The 22,799-nt window shown below is 61.9% G+C and overlaps 1 protein-coding gene across 1 annotated transcript; it reads left to right on the top strand.

The window, feature by feature from the left end:
* The first annotated feature begins 563 nt into the window (after positions 1-563).
* Positions 564-22,582, top strand: LOC119100451 (girdin-like). Its single transcript, XM_037223547.1, has 4 exons — positions 564-810; positions 5,829-5,917; positions 21,922-22,031; positions 22,578-22,582. Exons 1-4 carry the CDS (start codon positions 757-759, stop codon positions 22,580-22,582), a joined length of 258 nt encoding a protein of 85 aa, XP_037079442.1. The 5' UTR covers positions 564-756.
* The last annotated feature ends 217 nt before the right edge of the window (positions 22,583-22,799 follow it).

Below are 22,799 nucleotides of genomic sequence, written 5' to 3' on the forward strand. Positions count from 1 at the left end.
TGTATGCGGGCGTTCGTTCGGGGCTCTCGCCGGGTAGGTACTTAGCCGACTTGTGGCTGACAGCCGCGGCTTGCCCCGGAGGGACAAGGCGAATGGCTCTGGATAAAGTGGTGAGCAAGGGAAGCAGGGTGGCTCATACTGACATTTGACACGCTGTGGATGTTCATCTGTAACGTTCGGCTCTAAATCAGCCGCGGAAGTTAGACGCTATCCCATCTCATATGAATCAAACGCTTTAGCCGTATTCGTTACGTGTGTTATGTATGCCATGCATGTGGAAGCCCGATCAATCTCAAAATTATTGTCTGGGCAGTTACTTTACCGTCCAGCAATCAGCTCTGGACTTCTTTGGGACTTATTTGGAGCCGATAGCACACACGCATCTTCAAAATTTCCCACAATCATTTCAGGTGGGTGAGCGCACTCCATCTTCCAAACCGTAAACTACAACTTTCAAAACAGGCCACTACATCGATCCCGGCGCTGCCGGCGCCGCCTGGCCTCGGGCGCCGGTGGCAGCGCGCGGCCAGCCGGACGCCCGCCAGACGCGGTCCGAGCGTGGCGGGGGGTGCGCGTGTGGCCGGGTGTGCCGTGCTCCAGCCTTTGTGTCCGGTCAGTGGACGGCTCGTGCGGGGTGTCCTGTGGCGGCCGTCCTCAGCCGAGTGTGGCGGACGATGCGCGACGCTCTGGCGACGGCGGTGAGCGCTGGTCGGTGCTAAACTGTGGCGGGAGCGCGTGCGACAACTGCTCGAGGCCATGACCGCCAAGAGCGGAGCCGACGAGTTCATGGAGGGGCCGCTTGCCCTCTGGGTAAGTTCTCCGTCGGGCGGCGTGGTGCAGTTTGTGCTCGTCTTTAGGGGCGGTCACTTCGAATAGCCGGTCCCGTGAAGCCGCGCTGCCAGCATCGCGCTGGTTCTCATGACGGACCGGTGCTCGTGTGAAGGCGCAATGAACTTGAAGTGAGCGAGTTCACATATTCGTGTTGAAACAATGTGGAATCGACTTCTGTGAGAGTCCCGGTGGGCGTTCAAAGCCTACTCAAAATTGTGCTGCATCCTTCGGAGTCAGAATCCACCCAAATATTCCGAGATTCTGAGTCTTATCGGTCCTACTGCAGAGTGGAATCGGGCATAAACCTGTATCCCGGGTTTCGTGTTTGTGCAAACCGCCTGTCGATTCCAATTGTGGCATATGGAAATAGGCCCGACGGTGCGGCGGAACCGAACTCAATAGCTTGCACGGCACGATTTATGTTGCAATAGCCAACTGAACCCCGCACCGAACTGTCTCGCCCAGCTGAACCCCGCATTGAACTGCCGCAGTTCAGCTATGAGGGCTGAGTTTATTGGCGCTGAATGTTCCGTTGTTTGACGCTGAGGAATGCAACATTCCGGACTCGGATGCTCTCTTTCCATTTGCGCATTGTCATCTGCCACCTGCATGTAACTGGGTCATGTGTTGCCGGTCGCGCACTCATGACCCAGACGTGGTCTGAGCCTGCAGCGGTGGCGCATTGCTTCGTGTAAACGTGGCATGCATGTGGATTGGATCACAAATACGCAGTGACCTTGCGCAGCGGGCCCCCGATGGTCATGGAGGGATTTGCGTGGTGTTTAGTGCCAAGAGCCGCGGACTGGCCTTCACGAAAGTTAGCGCCGCCATGCATGGCAAACTCCTGAATACTCCAGCCCATATCGTTAGCCAGTAGGAAAAACATGGGCTCTCCGTCCGGCCTCTGTGGGTTTACGACCTGTTTTTACGTGATTTTGTCACTAAACATTACGCGATCGTGCTGCTATTGGGTGTAGCCTTGTGGTAATACGCTCGCGGCGCCACGCCGTTAACACTCGGCCTTCAATGCGACCCGTTACCGCGCCGACCACGGTTGTGACCTGGCTGGCAGCCGAAGCCCAGCCGGACCCTCCAACAAGTAGAATCGCGCCGCTCACAGGGCCGAGTCCCTCCTCCAACGCCCATGCACCGGTCTCGCGCGCGCCCGAGCGAACGAGCCGGGCGCTTCAAACCCATCGCGTGTCCAAAACCCGGCTGACTGGTGGCCGGCCGTCGATCAGCGCCGAGCCCCCTGACCGGCCGACCCTGCGGAGCCCAGGCTCGGGCCGGAGCTCTGGGCGAGGGCTGACCGGATGTCAGCACACGAGCCGTCTCCACCGGGCGCTGACGGTGCGTGGCTGCTGACGTCAGAGCGCGGTCCCGTCCGGCCGGCCCCGCGGGCGCCGCGCGGCGCTCCCACGCCGCCGCCAGGGCCGGAACCGGGCGGTACCGGCTCGGGCGGCGGCGGCCGACGGCGCCTCTCGCTGGCGCACACTCACCACCGGCCTGACGCGTGTGGTAGCGGCCTCACAGGTTCTCCGGATCGAAGGTGACGCGGCAGGGGGAATGGCCAGTGTCCTGATCATGTCAGGCTGGCGAGACACCTTCCCCCTTGCAGGGTGGGGAAAGGGACGCAGCTGGGGCCACACAGGCATGCCCGCAATTTGGAGATCAGTCGAGGTCTGCGATCTGCGCTATGCAATTTTTGCTGGTGAATAGACAGCCATGCATCCACTGCGTTCCTGCATCCGCGTTGCTGTGCTGGGATTGCGAGACCTCGCCAGCCGCTGGAATGTCGGGGGACGACTGTGGTCGGCCCTTGCTGACAAGAAGTCGATTCTTTCGGTATTCTTACGCGGACTTAATGTTGTCGCGAAGAAGCGTGGTACCTCCGCGGCAATAACAGCACGGCATGCATCCACAGTCAGGGCTCTAACCATGCGCTATTATTCAAGTTGTCTCCGATGGGATCCATATATTCATCCATCATTCATAGCGGGCGAGGATACATGAGATCCTCGCCCGCTAATGAGAGGGTTTCCTGTGCCCAATCCTCGATCACTTGATCGCCCATATGCACCGCGTTCACTCGCTCGAGCTAAGAGCTGCTGCGGTGTACGTTGGAACGACGATAGCTGTGCTGCGGCGATGCACCGCGCCGATAGCCTCACTCAGTGGACTCCCCGGCGGTGGTCGAGCAGCCCCCCCCCCGCCCCTCTGCGATGACATGACCAGATCCCGACCTGCCGACGCTGGTCCGCGGTGCCCCCCCCCCCCCCCCGTCCGGACGGCCGGCGCCCGTCGCCCCGGCCGTTTAATGTGCCACCCGTCGTAATTTCCTGCCAGATCCCGACCTGCCGACGCTGGTCCGCGGTGCCCCCCCCCCCCCCGTCCGGACGGCCGGCGCCCGTCGCCCCGGCCGTTTAATGTACCACCCGCCGTCACTTCCTGTCGACGCTCGCCAGCCGCCCGGCGGACCGGCGGGGCGCCGCTGGCCGGCCGGACGGGAAGGGCGCCACGGCCGCTGCCCGCGGACAGTGGACACGGGACCGCCTGCCGCTCCGGAGCCGGCTGCGGACTCTGTCCCCGGCAGAGCTCCGCCCTGGGCTGGGACGTCTGCATCACCCGCGCGAGGGGCGGCGGCGCCGAACGCGCAGCCGTAGCGTGGGTGGAAATGTCGGAGCGTGTGCGGATGTAACGCACACGCCCGACGTATGCTGGGTGGACGCGGGGTAAACGTAGGGTCATTCGGGGTAAGCATTAGCCTCCCAGGAGTTTCCCAGGGGCCCTGATAAATTTAGGATGCATCCGCAGAGTGTTTGACCTCAGAAGTCTGAGGGCCTTCCTCACAGAAACCCCAATCGGATTTCTTGGACAAGGGCAGTAGGCCCCTCAGGTGCTGTTTTCTGCGGTTTAGCGGTAAAGATGGGTGCCTGATTATTTCAAGTTTTTGCTTTTCTGCACATGAAGAAACGAAAGTGCAAAAGGCATTTACCTTTTCTGAGACCGTTGATGCTATGTAAAACATGCAAAACATCTTCCAATTTTCTCTTGATATTTACGCCCATGCTTTTGCACTTACAACCGCAAATGTGACAACAGGGGTGCAGTAAGCCAAAATGCGCCGCTTAAAACGGCAACACCAGGAGGCTGTTAACAAAGACGGAGGCCGTTAGAACCAATAACGCAAATTCAAATTTGGCGTCCCGCCAGTCGCTACCGTCCAAGGCGGCCCTCAAAGCTTGCATGGTTGTCGCCTTTGGTAAGACTGCGATCATCTCAAGGCTATGTCCGGTGATATTTTCCTGCGTAAACCCTCTTGACACTTTCCTTTCGGAATAACTGCTGTCTACTCCATCCCAGTAAAAGAAGCATGCATGCACATTGCCCATTCTGGAGGTGAGGTGTAACCCAACCCTTAGAGAGAACGGGCAAAACAAAGCAACAACAACAAAAACAGCGCCTTGCCAACAATGCAGCTATATCACGCTACCCGCAGTCCCAAACCGCCGATCGATTTTATCGAGCGGCTAGAATCCGCCATCGATTTTCCGCCGCCGCCGGGCGAGAGTGGTCCGCGCGGCGCGGCGCGGCGAGGCCGGCGCAGAGCTGAGCCACGCGGCGAATGTGACGCGTCGCCTGCCGCGACTCAGCGCCGTCTCGACGTGGGCGATCGTCGGCCGTCGGCAGCAGTCTCTCCAGCCTCGGCCGCAGTCTCTCCAGCCCCGGCCGCAGTCTCTCCAGCTTCGGCCGCAATCTCTCCAGCCCCGGCTGCAATCTCTCCAGCCCCGGCCGCAGTCTCTCCAGCCCCGGCCGCAGTCTCCAGCACCGGCCGCAGTCTCTCTAGCCCCGGCCGCAGTCTCTCCAGCCACGGCCGCAGTCTCTCCAGCCCCGGCCGCAGTCTCTCCAGCCCCAGCCCCGGCCGCAGTCTCTCCAGCCCCGGCCGTAGTCTCTCCAGCTTCGGCCGCAGCCTCTCCAGCCCCGGCCGCAGTCTCCCCAGCCCCGGTGGCAGTCTCTCCAGCCCCGGCCGCAGTCTCTCCAGCCTCGACCGCAGCCTCTCCAGCCTCGGCCGCAGCCTCTCCAGCCCCGGTCGCAGTCTCTCCAGTCCCGGCCGCAGTCTCTCCAGCCCCGGCCGCAGTCTCTCCAGCCTCGACCGCAGCCTCTCCAGCCCCGGCCGCAGTCTCTCCAACCCCGGCCGCAGTCTCTCCAGCCCCGGCCGCAGTCTCTCCAACCCCGACCGCAGTCTCTCCAGCCTCGGCCGCAGCCTCTCCAGCCCCGGCCGCAGTCTCTCCAGCCCCGGCCGCAGTCTCTCCAGCCCCGGCCGCAGTCTCTCCTGCTGCAGTCTCTCCAGCCCCGGCCGCAGTCTCTCCTGCCGCAGCCTCTCCAGCCCCGGCCGCACCGGCCGGCGGTCGCTCGACTTGTGGTCGGGATTTAACGCGCCGCCGCCGCCGTCCATGGGGCGCCTCAGCCGCTCTCAAGGGCCGCTGTTCAGACGCTTGCGGCCGATGGCAGCCGAGATGGGGTGTCGGCGCGGGGATCGATGGTGTTTTGTCCGGGAGGCTCGAGTCCGCGGGCCGCTGCGGGCCGGCCACGTTCAACCTGCGGCTGGGTGAGGTCGCATGACGACACTGGTATGCGGAGTGTTCAACAGCGCTGGGTCATGATTAACGTTGGCTGTCTTTCACCTTCGCTTTCATGACCGGCCGGGGGTGCGCCAGTATTTGTTCGTTAAGGCGGCCAAGGTTTTGTGGGGGCTGCGACGCTCGTTAGGCACGACAATCGAGGGAGCGCTTTGTGCACGTGGTCAGGCTGCATTTACGAATCTGGCATGAGGACTTCCCACGGTCTGGACTGTCTTCTTGCCATGCGGTCACTACGGCGGGGCGACATTCTGTGAAAAAGTCCCCAGCTGTCAGCCTTGTGCAACCAGGTACATTCTTTCTCAACGATACCCGTTTGGATCACTCGGGAGCTGACGGAACCCATGTCTCTTTCAGATCAAGACGTTCCAGGATGATGACTATCCAGAGGTCACGTACAGTGACCTCGTGGACGGTCTGTTCATGCAAGATGTCATGCTACAAATGTGAGTATCTCGCGCATTGTATCAGCACCTCGGTGTCCTTGACTCCAGACAATATATGTGCGTTTTAAAACTGGAGGCGTGTCGAAGCAGGAACCGGAAGAGGGTGGCGGACACGAATCCCTAGCCTAGAGGTTAAAAAGACGTTCGGTCGGATGCAGATATATCAGAGCAGGGTGGCCAGTTTTCTGTCAAAGACAGTAAATAACCTATCCTCCTAAGTTTGTGCTTGGTGCACCCCTGGCTAGAGCAATAAATCCACGCTGGCCTGAAGGCCGAACGTAGCTATTCAGTACCCGTGGGTGGTCGCAGACAGACTTCTATGGAAGCCGGCGCCCGAGCCTGTGGCGAGCCCTGTTGGGCAGGCGTCCAATATCGGGATCTCTGTGGATATCGCGCTGTGTTTTTGTCGCCCAATTCTGCTGAAATCCGGCCGGGAAGTGGGATGATTGGGTTAAAATTCTCAGCGGCCTGGCACTTCGATCGAACAAACGCGATGTCAGCCAACGACTCATATGCCAGCCGGTGCACGGTGCGGCAATACCAGGGCTGATTCGCGTTCCTTCTAAAGGCTATCAAGATCAATTCAAAATCGATACCGTTCCGATGTCGTGCTATAAAAACCGGCCGACGCGGCGCCTTCCAAGCCACGCTGCTCATGGCTGGCTGGCCGCGGCACGCCGAGCGTCGCTTGGTATGCCAGGTGCTGGGGCCGGTGACGTATAAGCCCCGGACAGCCAGCTCGGACAGCCAGCTCCGGACAGCCAGCTCGACCCCGGACAGCCAGCTCGGCGTGCGCCACATGCAGCAGACCTGTAGCACCTCAGGCTGTGTCTGCCCACTGCCAGACGACAGGCGTGGCCTCTGGAAATCAGGCCTGATTTTCCGCACGTCTGCGGTTTCCTCAATGGGAGGCTGGAGTGCCCTCAGATTTTTGTTGCTGTTGTTTTTTCTTCTGTCGAGTGGGGACAGTTGCGCCTGTCAATACAGCCAAACCGGTTGGCGAGCACTGCTGTCTGAGGGGGTTGTCTCGTCCGCTCTGAAGGGTCCCTCCGCCCCACCTGTCTTTTCCTTCGATGGACTCGTCCGCCCGTCTTTACTGCTCCGAGGGAGTCGAACAGCTTTACTGGTGAATGGCTGAGGGGGGCGGGGCGCAGATGCCCACAGAAGCTGCGTGCGTGAACCGTCGCGCAGCCCGCCGCGTGACCCGTCGCGCAGCCCACCGCGTGACCTGTCGCGCAGCTGACCACGTGACCCGCTGCGCAGCTGACCACGTGACCCGTCGCGCAGCTCACACGCGACCCGTCGCGCAGCTGACCACGTGACCCGTCGCGCAGCTCACACGCGACCCGTCGCGCGCTGGTCGGTCGTCCGCCGGCGCCACCGCAGAGCTGCCCGCCGCTCACCCGTCACGCTACCTCAGCGGTCACGACGCGTCACGTGACGACCGCGGCGCCGCCGCTGGCCGGGTCACGTGGCCAAGTGGTCACGTCAGGCGGCCGGTCGCTGACACAGCCGGCGGCCGCAGCGGCCGGTTGAGTCTCCCGACAGCGACCGCGCATCACGTGACGCCCGAGCCGAAACCGCGGCGGCTGCGGCGGTCGGGACCCGTGACCCGTGGACGCCGCACGGTCCACGCGACGGGTCACAGAGAGCGGGTGGCGCCCGGTGGTCGGCCTTCAGCGCCGCGGGGGCGCACGGCCGTCTCCGCCGGCCGAGCGGCGCGCGCGCGGCCGACGCGTCAGGTCGCGACGTGGCAGCCGGTAGCATGTGTCCCGCGTAGATGCAGCAGTTGTTGGACATCAGGACGTCATGTGCTGCGCCTGCGTCACACCGGAGTGTTCTGTGACACACTGGAGTAGGACGCGACTGGTGCCTCAGCAGAGCCGACCGTGCGTCAGGTCAGGGAGTCCCGGTGCGGTGCGAGGTTCCGGCCTCTTCATCTCAGTAGTGCCTGCTTGACCCCGCTGCGCTGCCGGACGGCGGGCCGTGTCCCCGGGACCGTGTCTGGGGACGGGACGGGCCGGCCGACGCCGTTCCCGCCGCGACCGGTGCAACAGCAGCACAGTTAGGCGACCGCGGGCGCCGGCGCCACACTACAGCGGGCGCCCGTGACGCCACGGAGCGCGGAACGGTCCCAGGTGGAGGAGACTTGTGCGGAAACAGCCTCAGGTGCAGGAGACTCGCGCGGGGAACAGTCTCAGGTGGAGGAGACTTGTGCGGGAACAGTCCCAGGTGGAGGAGACCCGCGCGGGGAACAGCCTCAAGTGGAGGAGACTCGCACGGGGAGTGGTTCCATGTGGAGAAGACGCGTACAGCACCGGATGTGCAGCAGTGGCCTGGTGGGCTTATGTCGACTCGAGAGTAGCATTTCTGATGTGGCGAGGAAGGCGGCGTTTGCGGTTTCATGGCTGTGGCGTCTGCGGCACACAAGTGTTCCCTTCAGAACCGACGCATGAAAATATTGGGTCGATGTAAGCGGGCAAGAACAGGGGATGAGGGACATTCTGATGTCGGCCTGGGAGACAAAGCTTTTTAAATCGGCGACAATTTCCAGACGCCAGTTGCATGCAAGCGGCCTGTTCGCAATTCACCTTGCTCTGCAGAGCGCACGAAGGTAGACTGTTTACGGGCATTGTCGCCAGTCATCGGTGGGGTCATTTCACAGCGTCTGCTCGTAAAGGTCGCCTCAGCGCGTTAGTGACGTCACTGGAGCGTGCAGACAATCGCGCTGGTCACGTGACGGTGCAGGTACCGGCCGGCGGCGGCCGGAGCGGCGTGTCGCACGTGGCGCCGGCGGCAGCGGAAGACGATGGGCGCCATTAACGCCGGCCGATGCAGCAAGGTTGCGAGTGTTTATTGAGGTTAAATCTTCATTGCTGATCACTTTCCTGAGAAAGTTGATCATGAGGTCACAATTAGATGCCGCACCCGCGGCTGATCGTGCAGCAAAGCGTAGGAGCTTTCGGGACATATTTACATGGAGTGTCAAAGGTAGCAGCTTTGTGATGCGTTTATCAGTGAGAAACAGGCGGCTGGACACGCGGGCAGATAGCGCCGAGATGCGCGGCCCTACCACCAGGCGGCGCTCTCGGCGTGTCGGCGCAAGCCCCGCCGGCCGGAGCGCAGCCGCCGAGGTTGAACGAACCCGGGCCGCAGAGGCCGACGCGGCAGCCGCTGGAATGCCACGGCGACAGCGACGGCCTTCAAAACCATCTTCGTCATCGAGAAGCCGCTCTGACGGATCGCGACGGGGATGAGCCGGCCGGGGCGGGCCTGTCGCGCTCCTTTGTGGCGCGGCCGGCGGCCGGCGGGTCCGACCACGTCCTGCAGAGCCGCGGGTCCGGGTCAGGGTCGCTCCACGGCCCACCGTCCACGGACACGCACCCTTGAGCTGCCGCCGGGTTGACCCGTTCAGGCCGGCGTTGACGGCATGACTCGGACTCCAGCTGATGCTGGGGCGATTCTCTCTCCCTGGCTGAGAGAGAGACCGATGGGTGCCTTTAGCAGGGCTGAGGAGTGGGGATGGGGAGAAGGGTGAGAGGGGAGGGGAATGTGGCGCCGTTACGGCAGGGGTCCGCGGGTGATCGGCACGCCCCGGTATGTGATGAATATGTCAAGGCCCCTCCTTTGAACAGGGCAATGTAAAGGCCGTGGGTATGTACAGCCATGCCATAAACCATCGATATCTGCCAGAATCAAGGCAGCTTACCACGGCATGGTGCATTCTTGTGCAACACCGGGAGATTTCGCGCATCGGGAATAGCGGCGGTTAAATAAGAAGCTTCCATTAAACCGCAGCAGCAGGTAGCTTGATGCCACAGGTTGGCCCTCGTCCCGTGGACCACTCACCGGACCTCTAGACCTCGTCTGGGCCCCTGAAGACCGCTGACCGGATCTCTGGACCTCCTCTGGACCCCTGAGGACCGCTGACCGTATCTCTGGACCTCCTCTGGACCCCTGAGGACCGCTGACCGGATCTCTGAACCTCCTCTGGACCGCTGAAGACCGCTGACCGGATTTCTGGACCTCCTCTGGACCCCTGAGGACCGCTGACCGGACCTCTGGACCGTCAGTGGTGCAGGCCTCCGCACCACTGGAGTGGTCTTCTGGTCTGACCCATGGACGCCCCGCTGTGTAGTAGGGATACCTCGTCACATGGACTGAGTTGCGACGTCACCAGTTCCTCTGACCTGCGCAGGAATGCCGCCTCCGCCTCTGGCCTCGCGCAGCGGATTATGGCGACCCTCCGTGGCCACGAGGGATAAGCGGTGCGATAATAGTGGTGCCGGGTTTTATTTGCATAATGTAAGCTAATCCATAGAGTTGTGTAGTCATGAAACACTTTTGGGCAACCGGAGGGAAAGGTCAATCACTTGGGGCAAAAGATGATAACGCCTGGTAAACGTTCGTTCCGGAAGCTTACCTCTGCTCAGCGCATTTTTATGGAGCGATCCACTATTAACGGTAACGACTGCTAGACTTTTTATGAAGCTGCCCATTCTTGGTCGCCTTCATGAAAAGGATCCTTCTGGGCACCCGGTGAAGTCTGTCACTAATTTAGGGCAGTTTATCTTGATGCTCATCCTGATCTGCCGCCAACGAAAGCCAGCAGCCACCCTGCGGTGACCCGCGCGACCTCTCCTATCAGCTGAGTGACGGAAGCTCGCTTTGTGACGTCACAGTCAGACACCGCCGGCGTCACTTGTCCAGCGGGCCACGTCGGCGGCGGCGGCGCAGCCAGCGCGGCGTGGCTGGCGCATCCGGGAGGCCCGCCGGCGACGGGACCAGACGTCGCCGCGGAATGTGACGCCCGGCCGGCGCGGGAGACGACCGCTTGCCGCTCGCCGCGCCCCATTGTCAGAGCCGCTGTTTGTTTGCTTTCTGCATGATAACACAGGGAGAAAGTGTTCCGCCGGGCGTCCGCTCGCCGGGTCGAGTCCGCACCCGAATCCGCTGCTGTCTTTGCCCGCGGGCTGTTTGGCCGTGCTGCGAGCTGTGAGCGCCGCGTTTGACATACATTTGCGCTCAACAGTTGACATGTCCCTCGCGGCTGTTTGCGTGCGTGCCGTGGCATTCGCAGTCGCCGGGCAGCCGTTCTGACGGATCGTAGCCGGCCTGGGCAGATTTATGGCGGTGGTTCTGCCCGTCCGACGTCAGATGCCCTCAGTAGCGTGTGCGAAAGGTGCGCCGGCGTTCTGCCCAGCTCCTCTTTGGCCGTGTCGGAATGTGGCGTTGCGTCACGGACTACACCAACCGCCTCTATAGATTGCGTGTGACCACGACCCGGACCCCGTTGAACCGGATGGTGCAACTGCTGTTGATCAGCTTCGGATGACCGCGCTTCGATGGCCACACACGTGACCCGCGAAGGACGGTCGGTCTGCTGACAGCCAACATCAATTTCCCAGGTCTCTAAGCGGGCTAAAAAGCCGCCGGTTGGCGGGATGTTGCGCCGCGCCACACTGCGTCGGCCTTGCCCGACTGCCCGAAGCTCGACGGCCTGAAGCCCGACTGTGTGCGTCGGTCCGGACCTCATGACGAGCCGGCACTGTCGGGGACCGCCCGCTTACTGATCGATCCTCAGAAGCTATAGCCTATCAGGAAGCCGTGCCTTGCCGTGAACGGAGCTTGCGCGGCCAGAAAGCTGCATGACGTCACGGGTCGTGTCAAGTGATTGGGCCGATGGCGTCATCGTCGCACCAATCATGGCGCACGGCCGCTTCCGGCTAGGCCGCCCGAATGAAAGCGGATCGGTCACGTGGAGCGTGAGATCGCCCCCCCCCCCCCCCACGGCGGCGGCACGCGCTGTGGAGACCGAGCGGGCGGGGGGGGGGGGGGGGGTCGCCGCGGCGCGTGTCCTCAACCGAATTAGGACGCTCTTCCATCAGCCCTTTCACCGCCGTTGCATCATTGCACGCGGTCGGGCAGGGCTACGGCTGGCCTTTGTGGACCCGATTCCAACGTGGGGGAGGGGAGGGGTGGACACTCTCCACCCCGCCCTGGACCGTGCGGAGTAAACGCACGACGGGCGGGGAAGCGGGCCACGCCGCAGGCTATCGGAAATCGGTGGGCGGCCGGCCTCGGCGGGCGGCGGAGCTGACGGCCGGCGCTGGCGTCGACCTGCGGACGGCCGGCCTCGGCGGCCGGCGGAGCTAACGGCCGGCGCTGGCGTCGACGTGCGGGCGGCCGGCCTCGGCGGCCGACGGAGCTAACGACCGGCGCTGGCGTCGACGTGCGGGCGGAGGCTGGTGCCGCCGCTCCGGTCGGCCGCAGTTCGTGACTCGGTAATGATACATCTGATCGGATGGTGCCCGGCTCGGCGGGGCCCAGTGCCCGGACGGGGTCCAGTGGGTCCAGTGCGCGGACGGGGTCTGGCAGCGCGGCGGGGAGGGGGCGGTGGGGACCGAGCGGTGCTCGGTGGCGCGTGCCGGACGCACGTGCGCCGCAGGCACCGCGTCCACGCGGCTGGACGGGCACGATCGACACACGGGAACACCTGGTCCGAATACCGGGCCGTCAAATCGATACCGACCGGGCTCCCCCTCCCCCTGCCGTCACCTCCCCTTCGTCCGGTCGGCGATGGAGGGGGGGGGGGGGGGCGGATGTCGCTCGCTCAGCGCGGCTCAGTACCCGCGGCGGAAATGCCGACAGACGTCCGGGCCTTCCGCTCGAGCGCCGATGATCCCGATCCGCCGCCGGTCGTCTTTTTCGACGTCTGGGCGGCCCGCACGATGTGGCGTCGGGTGTTTAGGGCCGCGTCGACATCAAGGCCACATCTGTGCGACATGGTCACAGGCTCGTCCAGAACATCGCGGATATGTGGAAGAAAACTGAATTTTCCCCACAAAGTGATGTATCCCAACACGACTGGAGATAGCGTTTTCAGAAGATAAACGATGCCCCGGGAGAAAGAAACTTGACGACACTTTCGGGCTCCTAGGGTGCCTCACCACGCTGCTGAAATGCCTGGGAGACTGCATGGTCTCAACGCCTTTGAATGGCTCGCGGTGGACGACAGTTGGCAATGTGCCGTGCCGCGGTGGCACCACGATACACATCGCCCAGCGCTGCTCCTGGCAGACGGCTGGTGTCGCCGGCCGGGAGCGCCGGAGATCGGCGCGGTCCGCGCTCCTCCCCGGCTCGCCTCTGACGGCTGCCCGGCGTGCCGATGAATGGGGAAGCAGCTGGTGCTGGAGTCGGCCGGCGTAGCCCCGGCGCCGGCAAGACCGCCAGCGGCACCTGAGCCCCGGGCACGTGTGTCGGCTCCCTGTTTACCGGGCGCCGGGTCCGCGACAACGGCGCCGGCCGTGTCCGCGCGGCACCCGCAGCGTATCAACGTCAAGTGAGGTGTTGTTGACGTGACAGAGTCGGCGTTACTCGACGGCGTTTGTCTGTTGAGGCCCTTTAGAGCCGCGTCCGTGGCTCGCGTTCCGGCGCCTCGGGCGTGATGGCGCCTGTGTCGGTGCCGGCCCTTCCGCCGTGGTTTCATTCGTGCTCAAGGGTGCCGGCCCGCCCTCTGACTTCTGAGGCGACGACGAGCTGTCAGGTCCTGTCCCCGGCTCCCCTGACGTCACTGGACTGATAATGATGTCACCGTCCGTCCTAGGTCTCCACACTCTGCTCCTGCTGGTCTCGTGCTCCTGCTGGTCTCGGTCCACCTCTTCTCGCCTGCCCTGTCCGGCGTCTCCGCTACCCCCCCCCCCCCCCCTACCACGTAACGACATCCGTGTCTGGCGGTGCCGGACCGCTGCCCGGTCGCTAACCGCCGCCTGATGCCCGCGCGCCTGCCCGCAGCTGCCCGCCGCGCCGGCCGGCTGCCTGCCCGACAAGGCTGAGTGCCCCGCACCTGTGCAGCCACGCAGCGCAGGGTGTCGCCCGCCAGGGAGGGGGGGGGGGGGGGGGGGGGACACGGGACCCCGGCACCTTTCGGTGGTGTGCTGTAGGAGTTTTGCGGGTCACTCTGCTTTGTAATTCAGGGTGCAGAGCACCATTGCAAATCATCGCGATAGGAAAAGCTTGAATCTAGTGTTAAGTTCTGAACTGTTAAAGTTAGTCATGGTTGATTTCGATATCGAGTGCATTTGAATGCGTACTCTTGTAAAACCTTCATATTTACATGCGAGTCTAGGCATATGATTTCCGTGAAGCCACGCGTCGCCAGGCTGCACTGAATGTGGGCATCGCACTGGTCCATACGCCCTGGTACTGCCAGGTAATGCTCTGTCTTACATGTGAGTCTAGGCATATGATTTCCATTAAGCCACGCGTCGCCAGACTGCACTGAATGTGGGCCTCGCATTGGTCCTTGTCCTGAGACTGCCAGGTAATGCTCTGCGCCAGCGACAAAGGGCGCCTATACGACAAAATGAAACGCGATGTGAGGACATTTCCCGAGCAGGTAGATCTGTCAAACCTCCAGACCAAACGTCTAAACGGCTCGAGCGGAAAGGCCATACGTTAATCGTGCCTTCGATCGCCCAGTGCAGCACTCCCAAAGCGGCGTTCCTGCCATGGCCTCCAGATGGCGCCACCAGTCCGCGCCATTATTCGGCCATACCCGATTATCCCGGCTGGCGTCTGTGTCAGAGTCCTTTAGGGTGCCGTGACCGATGGCGGGCGCGATGACGAGACGTTTGGAGGCCGCCCCAGCCCCTGGCGGCCGCCGTTTGCCGGGCGTGTGGTGATGACTCGCTGGTGCGGGACGGCAGTGGATGAGCGACAGATACTGGCTATCACTCACGGCCAAAACCTCGGCTCGTCCCTGTTCATTGAAAAATCTGCTGCCGTCCGCCGCCTTGGTTTGATTGGTTAGACAGCTCGTGGTAGGGTCCAATTGACGTCATCCCCCTGCCGTCTGCCGAGAGCGTGTCAGTAGTACAGTCCACTGCTGTCTGGAGGCTCAGCCCGCCGCTTCTGTGGACTGCCGTGTCACCAGACCCGCTGCCCGCCCCGCCCTCTGCCGTTGACCCGGGTCGGTGCTGTGCTCCGACCCCAGGGCTGCGGCGGGCCGGCGCCGGTTCAGCCCGCGCGGAGCCGTGCTGGCCGCTGACGCCGCCGCGCCAGCGACGGTCACGGCCGGTCGGCAGCTCCGCCAGCCGCCACCGACCCTTGGCCGGCCATCCGCAGCCGCGCGCGCCCCGCCGCTGCGCCACGGACGCCGCAGTCACGGCCGCCGGCGCCGCCGCGCTCGTCACAATGTGACCGCGGCCGCGCGCCTGAGGGCGGCGAGGCGGTGTCGGCCCCGCAGCCAAGGGGCCGGTCGGAGGACACGGAAGTAACCGCCACAGACGAGCGGAACTGAAGGGCAGGACAGTGAAGCACGGCTGTGGGCAGCTCTATGCGCTTCGTGCGGATGTATGGCTGACCTATGCGGTTGTGCAACGCTGCCGATTCCGAAATTTCCGTGCGGAAGGAAATCAATCACTGCACCGACCCCGGATCATCCTCTGAAGCCTCAGTTGTCCGGTGTGTCCTTTGTTCGCGTCGGTCGCGGGTATGTAATGCATTGAGATCACTCTGTCGCAATGGCCAAAAAATGCACGCAACGATTAACGTGTAGCCTGGTGGTTTCGAAACCACCTTTGTTCATTCATGCAGCGGGACCACTCGGTCAACAAAGACGGCTTACGAAAGCGTGTGCGTCCCTCTCCCCCGGCCGCTGCGGCGGTTCTTTTCACTTCGTCGTGTGCACTGCTTTCGGCCTCACCCCACCTGGCGTGTGACACTTGACCTCGCGCCGCCGCCGTGCGGAGAGCGTGTGCACAATCTGCACAGTTTCCGCCCCAGTGGTCCGTTCAGGACTCACGTGAGCCGGGTGCGTTGCGTGCAATCACGCTGCCGAAATGCCTGAACGCCCTGTGTTAGTCAGGGCTTAGATATCTCGCGCCATGGCGCGGCAAGAATATCTGATGAAATAACGTCGCGGCGTGTTTCCTCGTGCAAGGTGCGTACCACCCGCAAGCATTGATTTTCCTCAGGGTCACCACGTTCCATGCGCCTTCCAGCGGTTCGAGATCCTCTGACTTTCCGTGGTAACGATCGCAGGGGTATATCGTCTGTAACTTCCTGTGGTCTCTGCAGCCGGCGGCGTGGACAGCGCGATCACTCAGCGAATGAAACTGATTTGCTATGTCGCAAACTCGTCGTGATTACCTGTACTTACTCGTCGGGCTCCCAGCTGACTCGATTTCCGATAACCGGATCGTGGCCTTCGACCGACCACGGTCTCCCGCCGCTGCGTGCCGGTCTGCGAGTCGGGAAACCGCACCCATCCATATGCGGTCGCCAGAGGACGACGCCCGCTCGCCTCCAGACGTCAACAATGCAGAGTAATGCACTTTTGCCTCAAGCCTTCGTCGTTTGGCCGGTTTTTTGCAGGATTCGCGATTGCAGCGGGGTTTAGAGCGCATATGCGTTTTCGAGCGTGATGAGGAGGCGTTTTTTTCTGTGGAGTCGTTCGTGATGCTGTGGGGGCCGCACGCAACAACAAAACCATGCGTCACTTTCATATTCGTGTGTGCGTAACTGTGGGAAATTATATCAGCATTTTGGGCTGGCTTGGATCATCCACCGCTATGATATCCTCTCCTCCTTACAGCTTTTGATAGGCTTCTGATCCCGTGGGGGCCAAGACTTTCGTTACTTATACCGGATGCTGAATCTCATGACTAATTTATGTTTTACATGTAACGGACTTGCACCCGAAAACCACGAGCATACCATGCGTCGAAGATACCGTCTTGACAGAGACCACGGTCACGTCCATGTTATCTCCATAAGTGGACGTCTCTTCTGCCCCAGATAGTTATCGCCGCTCCTCTGCCCACCCTTCTGTCCTTGTGAGGAACACCTCCCGTGGATAGCGGTCAAATTAGATGCATCTCCACGCGTCGAGGTGCTTCACCCGCCCACCAAAAATTCTTCAACCGTCTGGAGCTGTGAGGAGAGGCGCCTCGGCGCGTGTGCGTGGGCTGAGCTGGTGTAACGAGACGCCGCGTGCCGCTCCGGCGGAGCCGCCCAGCCTGTTAGCCTCTCCCAGCGCGCCGTCTCCGTGCGGCACCTGTCATTACGCCGACGGAATCAGTCCGAGTCGGCGCTGGCGGCCGGCCGGCCGACCTCCGGCTCAGCATTACCGACCATTAGGCCGCAAGGGGCTCGCCGGCCGCCGCCGGCGCCGCCCCGAATATGGCAGCCCGGCCGGGGCAGCCGGCTGCCAGACGCAGCGGCGCCAGCTCGGGACGGGGTGGGAGGGCTGGACGTCCCGAAACAGCAGGACGGCTCACGGAGGAGGCTCGGCGATGCTGAGGAACGGGGAGAGCGTGACGGGAGCTTCCGTTGGCCGCTGTGACACGTGGCCCACGCGGAAATGTATGGCCGTAATTCCGGTTGACCGTCAATGCTTCAATACCGTTACGCAACACGAACTTCTGTGAATCGGGAAATGTAGAACGCGAGGCTGCATACAGCGAACAATTGCTTTTTTGCTCGCCGCTGACAATGTGATGACCCTCCAGATCTTTGTGTTCAGCGACTACCGTAAGGATGCCACACCTGGGCTACGTACATCGGAAAAGCCGCGAACAAATGCTTCCTTGACAAAGAGAAGCATTTGGCGCCAGGATGAATCGTGCGAGAAAATTCTTTGTCACGTGCGGAACGGCGAATGCACGCCTGCAACGATTTCAACTGGGGCGTACCCTCGTGAAGAGCCACGCCAGCTGCGCTGACAACACCTGCCCCAATCACGGCCATACTGTACGTGTGATCGAAGGTCGTGCCCCGCCGCCGCCGACGCCACGAGCAGGCGGCGCTACATATCGCGGCGCGTCGGCAGGTTCAGCGGCGCCGCCTCCTCGCCGGCCTGTCGAGGGCCGCTGCCGCCGGCCGTGGCTGGTGGCGCCTGGTTCGGGCGCCCGGCTGACGGCTGATGGGACGCGGCCGGCGGCGGGCTCGGAGGGCGTCGGACCAGCCGTCAAACTCTGCCGGGACGACGCCGCCGACGCTCAAGCTGTCTCGGCGCCCGCTGCGTGCGGCGGAGCGTCAACGGCGGGCGGTCTCCCTGTTGCCTTCATGGACTCATCTCACAATGAGCATATATATCTATATCTATTTCTATATATCTCTATCTTATCTATCTATCTGTCTATATTTATGTATACATATACATACGTACATATCATATATATATATATATATATATATATATATAGATATATATATATATATATATATATATATATATATATGCATTGACACCCAATGCAACTTATTTGCAGTTGCCAAAGCAGTCTTACCTTCTTGTCGATCCTGGCAAGAACATGTGAGAAGCCTCTTGTCAAAGCTCTCGTCAGTCCTTTGTACGGCCGACGCGTTGGAACGGTTTGCCCGGGCTCCAGGTATGTCGTCAACCGTGAACTGCCTGCGTCGCGCTCCAAAAACGGCCGCAATTCGCGGTCTCCTCCGGCTGTCGCCGCTACGAGCTCCAAAATGCCCCGCCGCATCGAAACCAGAGAGCAGCGATAGAATCAGCTCGTGTCGCCCTGGTCGGAGGCGCAGCCGCAGGTCTGCGTGGCCGGGTGGTCTCCGGCACTTCGTCAGCGGCCACGGGAACGACATACCCTCCATCCCAGCGCCGGTGCGCTCCGCCGATGTGACACTTTGGGGCGGCTCTTTGCGGCTATGTGGAAAGTCTGGTGTTGTTAAGGCGGGGTGGAAAACTGCCGTGGGATGTTTACGAGGGCCTGGTTTCTGCATCACGCGCAGTGCAGTCGACAATACGGCTCATTATGGGTATTAGTGCGACTGCTGCCTTCGTTGTGTTTCATGTGGCACGCTTGTTGCGGACATCAACAGCCTTAGCGGTCGAAGATGATGCCGACCTTATAGGCATCATCTGAAGCGCGCGCCTTTTTACAAACACCTCTGGCTTCACTGCTAGTAACGCACATTGTGCGCACGGTTGGGGCGGACGTTGTGTCATTGCGAATGTCTTAGCTCCTTCATGCTTCACTGTCTTTCTCTCTGTGGGGTTAGGGTCACCCAAGACTTCGGTAGAAACACCAAGAATAAAAATTATCTTTATTGGAAGTCGGTCCATCGCCCGCCTGATAATTTCATTAATTTCCGCTTTTTTAGCTTTGGCTTGGCACCTTTGGGCACCTCAATGTCCAGGGCTTTGACGAGTCACCTTTGACCTTCCATCATTTGGACCCTGGTAGCGCCCCTGGCTTCCGCCAAGACCGATAACATGCTGACCTGGCCTTGTCCGGACGGTGGCGGCGCCGCTTGCCGTCCACCCAGGCCGGCGACGCACCGGTACGACCCGCGCAGGAAGCGGTCCAGCGCGTCTTGCCGTCCGGCGCCGGACCAGTGGGGTCCGCGGCGCCACGCCCGCGGGACCCCAGGACCGGACCGGTTGGACCACCTAGCCACGGTGTGTCGTGCTCACGGCGGCCGTGGTTCGCCGCAGTCGAAAGACCGCCAATTAGACACGGCTTACGAATGAAAGCCGTTCTGACACATCTTGACGACATGCAAGGCTAGCTACTGCATTGTCGGGGAGCGTTTGGACATATCACGAGGGCTTTGCATTGAATCACAGCCAGTTTGAGTGATGTAAAGGCCATGCAGGTATTCAGACGTCCCATCTCGCCGCGCCGCCGTATCTCTACATCTCCATTTGCATGGCTCGAATGGCGTAATTTTCCAGGACCAATACAAAAAATCCATAAATTTTCTGGCCAATGTCCAGTTAATTAGGTGAGCGTGCGGCCGTGAAAGGCTGGCTGGCGGCCTGGGCGGGACAGGGGGCCGCGCGTGCTCTGGACGGCGCGGAACGGCGCGAATGTCGCCGCCTCTCGGATCAGTGACCGGTCCGCCTGTTTACCGTCCGAGCGGGTGGCAGCCGCGGCCTCAAACGGCGCCGCCGCCCGCCTCCAGAAAAACGGCCGCTCAGCACCCGGCGCCCGCGCGCTGGGGTGTGGTGCACGTCGTTACCCCGGTGCGCGCGCGCGCTCTCCCTCTCTCCCTCTCTCTCGCCTGCGAGTGTGGCGATGATTGCCTTTGGCCCGCGTGTGATGCGCTCTCTGACTGCCGACCTTCTGATGAGCTGTGTGCACCCCACGAGCCCAATCCCACCGCCACTGGCGACAACGGTGCGGCGCAGACCGCGTTTCTCGTGACAATCTCTCCGCCAACTCTTAAATCCCCAACCCGTCACAAACGTGGCGTCTTCCGCGCGTTCGTCCCCAGCGTGGCGCCGCCGGCGACGAGCCGGTCCCCGGAGCGTGCTCCGCTGCTGCCGGTCAGGCCGCCGACTGAGCTCGTTAACAGGGCCGGGCTCCGCGTCGTCCTGCACCGTAACAAATCGCCGCCCTGGCGTAATGAGGCCTTCCGTTCCGTAACGGAGCCTTCAGTCCCGCGCCGCGCGGCGACCCTCCGAAAGAGTTCACCACCGGGTATGGAGGCCGCCGGCGCGCCGAAAGAGTCTGCTGCTTGGGATGGAGCTCACCGCGCCGTAATAAAGCCGCCGGCAGTCGCGCTGGGAATTAGTTATGAGCGCCGTCCCGCGTTAAGTTGCGTGGGAGGCAGCGCTCAGGTCGGATCGCCCCGCGTCGAGGATCAGCGCTGCACACTGCACGAGATGTCGGGCGTAGCAATCGCTGAGAACGCCCAGCGCCAGGCGCCTCCGGCAAGGCCGCGGACGGTCTGATGCACGTCTGCAATCGTGGCGTTTTTGCGGGCGTCGGCCGGCCTCGGTCGCCACTCCCCTGCGTACGTGCCGGCATCGGTGCCCGTTGTCTCGGCTGATTTGTTGGCGGCCTCGGCGAAGTGTACGGTCATGGTCGTCCGCGGCGGGCAGTGCAGGGGTCCTCGCTGTCGGGTGTTGTTCGGACGGCGGGTGGTGAAGCCGTTCGGACATGACCGGGGCGACCTCGCTGGGAGGAGGCCGCGATCAAAGGTCTCGAGTCGACCTGCGGCGTCGCCGACCGTGGTGCGCGGCGGAGGCGAGTGGCCCCGTTGCCAGCCTGCTGATGGTAGATATCTGCTTGACAGGAAAGTGTCGCGTTGATATGGACGCAGACCGTAAGCAGCGTCACTCAAGAGTCCCCTGGAGGGTCGCGCTCTAAACGGTCCAACAACCGGTTTGCGGAGTGTAGTTGGGTTAGGTTGCACCTGATTCTCTGAGTCCCTGGGATTTTGTCACCTTCAAGGTGTTTTATCAGATTACGCTTACGTCAGTTTTCTGCAGCCTTCTGCCTTTCGTTAAGCAGGCTTTACAACTGTCATTCATGGGGCAATTCGGTCCCATGCCAGTATTCCCTCCGGGTAGTGACCGACCACGAGTCTGTCACGGTCACGTTAAGCTTGCCCCTTCTGCCCCCTTCCGTTTTGCCGTGCCTAGTATGCAGAATGGTCCGGTGTCGTGCGAGCCGGTGAGAAGGTCGCAAGCGACTGAAAGGTCGAGCCACACCTTCACCGCAGCGAGACCCAGCAGTGGGCAGCGGCGAGCTCCTTGTGAGGCGTCGCCGCAATGCTCACATCAGACATAACACAGCCTGGGAATCAAGATGGGCAATCTGAATCAGCAATGTGCTGAAGCATGCATAATTACATAGGAATGCTCGGGGAAGCGGTTTGGCTAGCAAATTCACGCGATCGCCGTGTTTGGAATCATGCTGTCGACCCGCCGCTCGCGGCTGCCTCCGAAATGTACAGCAGCAATCAAGAAGGCCACGAAGTGTGCGCTTTTGACCCGGGGACTGATTGAGCGTTTCGTGTCGATCTCCCGGGCGTTTATGGTCAGATCCCGGTCATTATGTGACCTAACCCGTAGTTTCAGCGTGCACCCGTCTCAGCATTCGCTTCGGACTGCACGTAAATCCTCGACCGCGCTCTGACCCCTGGCAGCGCGTTGTCGTCGCCGTAATGTGCTCACGCGACGGGCGGTCGTATGCAGCATGACCTGACCTCTGACCTGACCCGTGACCTCTGTGTGTTCGCAGCCACCCGGATGTGCCGCACCGGGGCATGACTCGGAACCCGGGCGACAGCTGCGCGCGTATCAGAAACCTCTCCATCGTGCTGAAGAACATCAAACACTTCTATGAGGTAGGTGCCTCTTGGCCTCTCGTGTGTTGGAATGCGGTTTTGGTGACGTCGGACGCTCACATCTGTCCTGTTCTGTTTTGTTAGACTTTTGAGTGGGATCAGTGGTCCGGTGACGCTGGTGTTGTGGAACAACGCGCCTTGACGTGGGCTCTTATACCCGTCTAGAAGTGTCACACCCGTATCCGCCCCGCCGGCAGTGTTGGGCCCCACCAAAAATATCCGGCCCGATCTGGCCCGCCCCGCCCCGTCGTCCCTCAGGATGTCAGCACATATCCTCGCGACTTCCCTGGGGCCGACCTCACCCCCGTCCTCCGGGACACTGCGCGGTCACCTGTCGCTCGGGGCGAAGGTGGGATCATTGACGCCCGATTGGCTGGAGGCCAGCGCGCTGCCTGTGGTCGGCGCCCGTCCCCACGGTGTTTGGTCCCGGCATTGCTCCCACCCAGCGCCACAGCCGCCAGCCGCGGCCCCCGCGCTGGTCACCAGCGGTCAGCGGTCAGCGGTCAGCGGTCAGCGGCCGCCGTGGCCCGCGGTGGTGAGCTGTGACCAGATTAGACGCAGCAAATGTGGATGCAGGTCAAATCAGCCGGTCGGGCCAACTGGAGGTATTTCGGTTTGGCCGGCAGTTGGATTCGACCTATATTCAGAGAGTCTGGACACCAGAGGCAGACCCGCATCATTAGTGCAGTTTCTGCGTAGGGGATACTCAGCTATGCGTTATGAGCAGCGCGGGCGGTTGATTAACAGTAACGACCAGGTCCGGGTTGGTGCC

Source organism: Pollicipes pollicipes, unplaced genomic scaffold, assembly GCF_011947565.3.
Source record: "Pollicipes pollicipes isolate AB1234 unplaced genomic scaffold, Ppol_2.1 Scaffold_2555;HRSCAF=2994_pilon_pilon_pilon, whole genome shotgun sequence".
Classification (NCBI taxonomy): Eukaryota; Metazoa; Arthropoda; class Thecostraca; order Pollicipedomorpha; family Pollicipedidae; genus Pollicipes; species Pollicipes pollicipes.

Bases quoted from the DNA above. Each gene is read 5' to 3' on its own strand.
- LOC119100451 (XM_037223547.1), top strand. From the start codon at position 757: ATGACCGCCAAGAGCGGAGCCGACGAGTTCATGGAGGGGCCGCTTGCC. The intron at 811-5,828 runs GTAAGTTCTCCG...TGTCTCTTTCAG, and splicing joins AGGGGCCGCTTGCCCTCTGG to ATCAAGACGTTCCAGGATGA. The intron at 5,918-21,921 runs GTGAGTATCTCG...GTGTGTTCGCAG, and splicing joins CAAGATGTCATGCTACAAAT to CCACCCGGATGTGCCGCACC.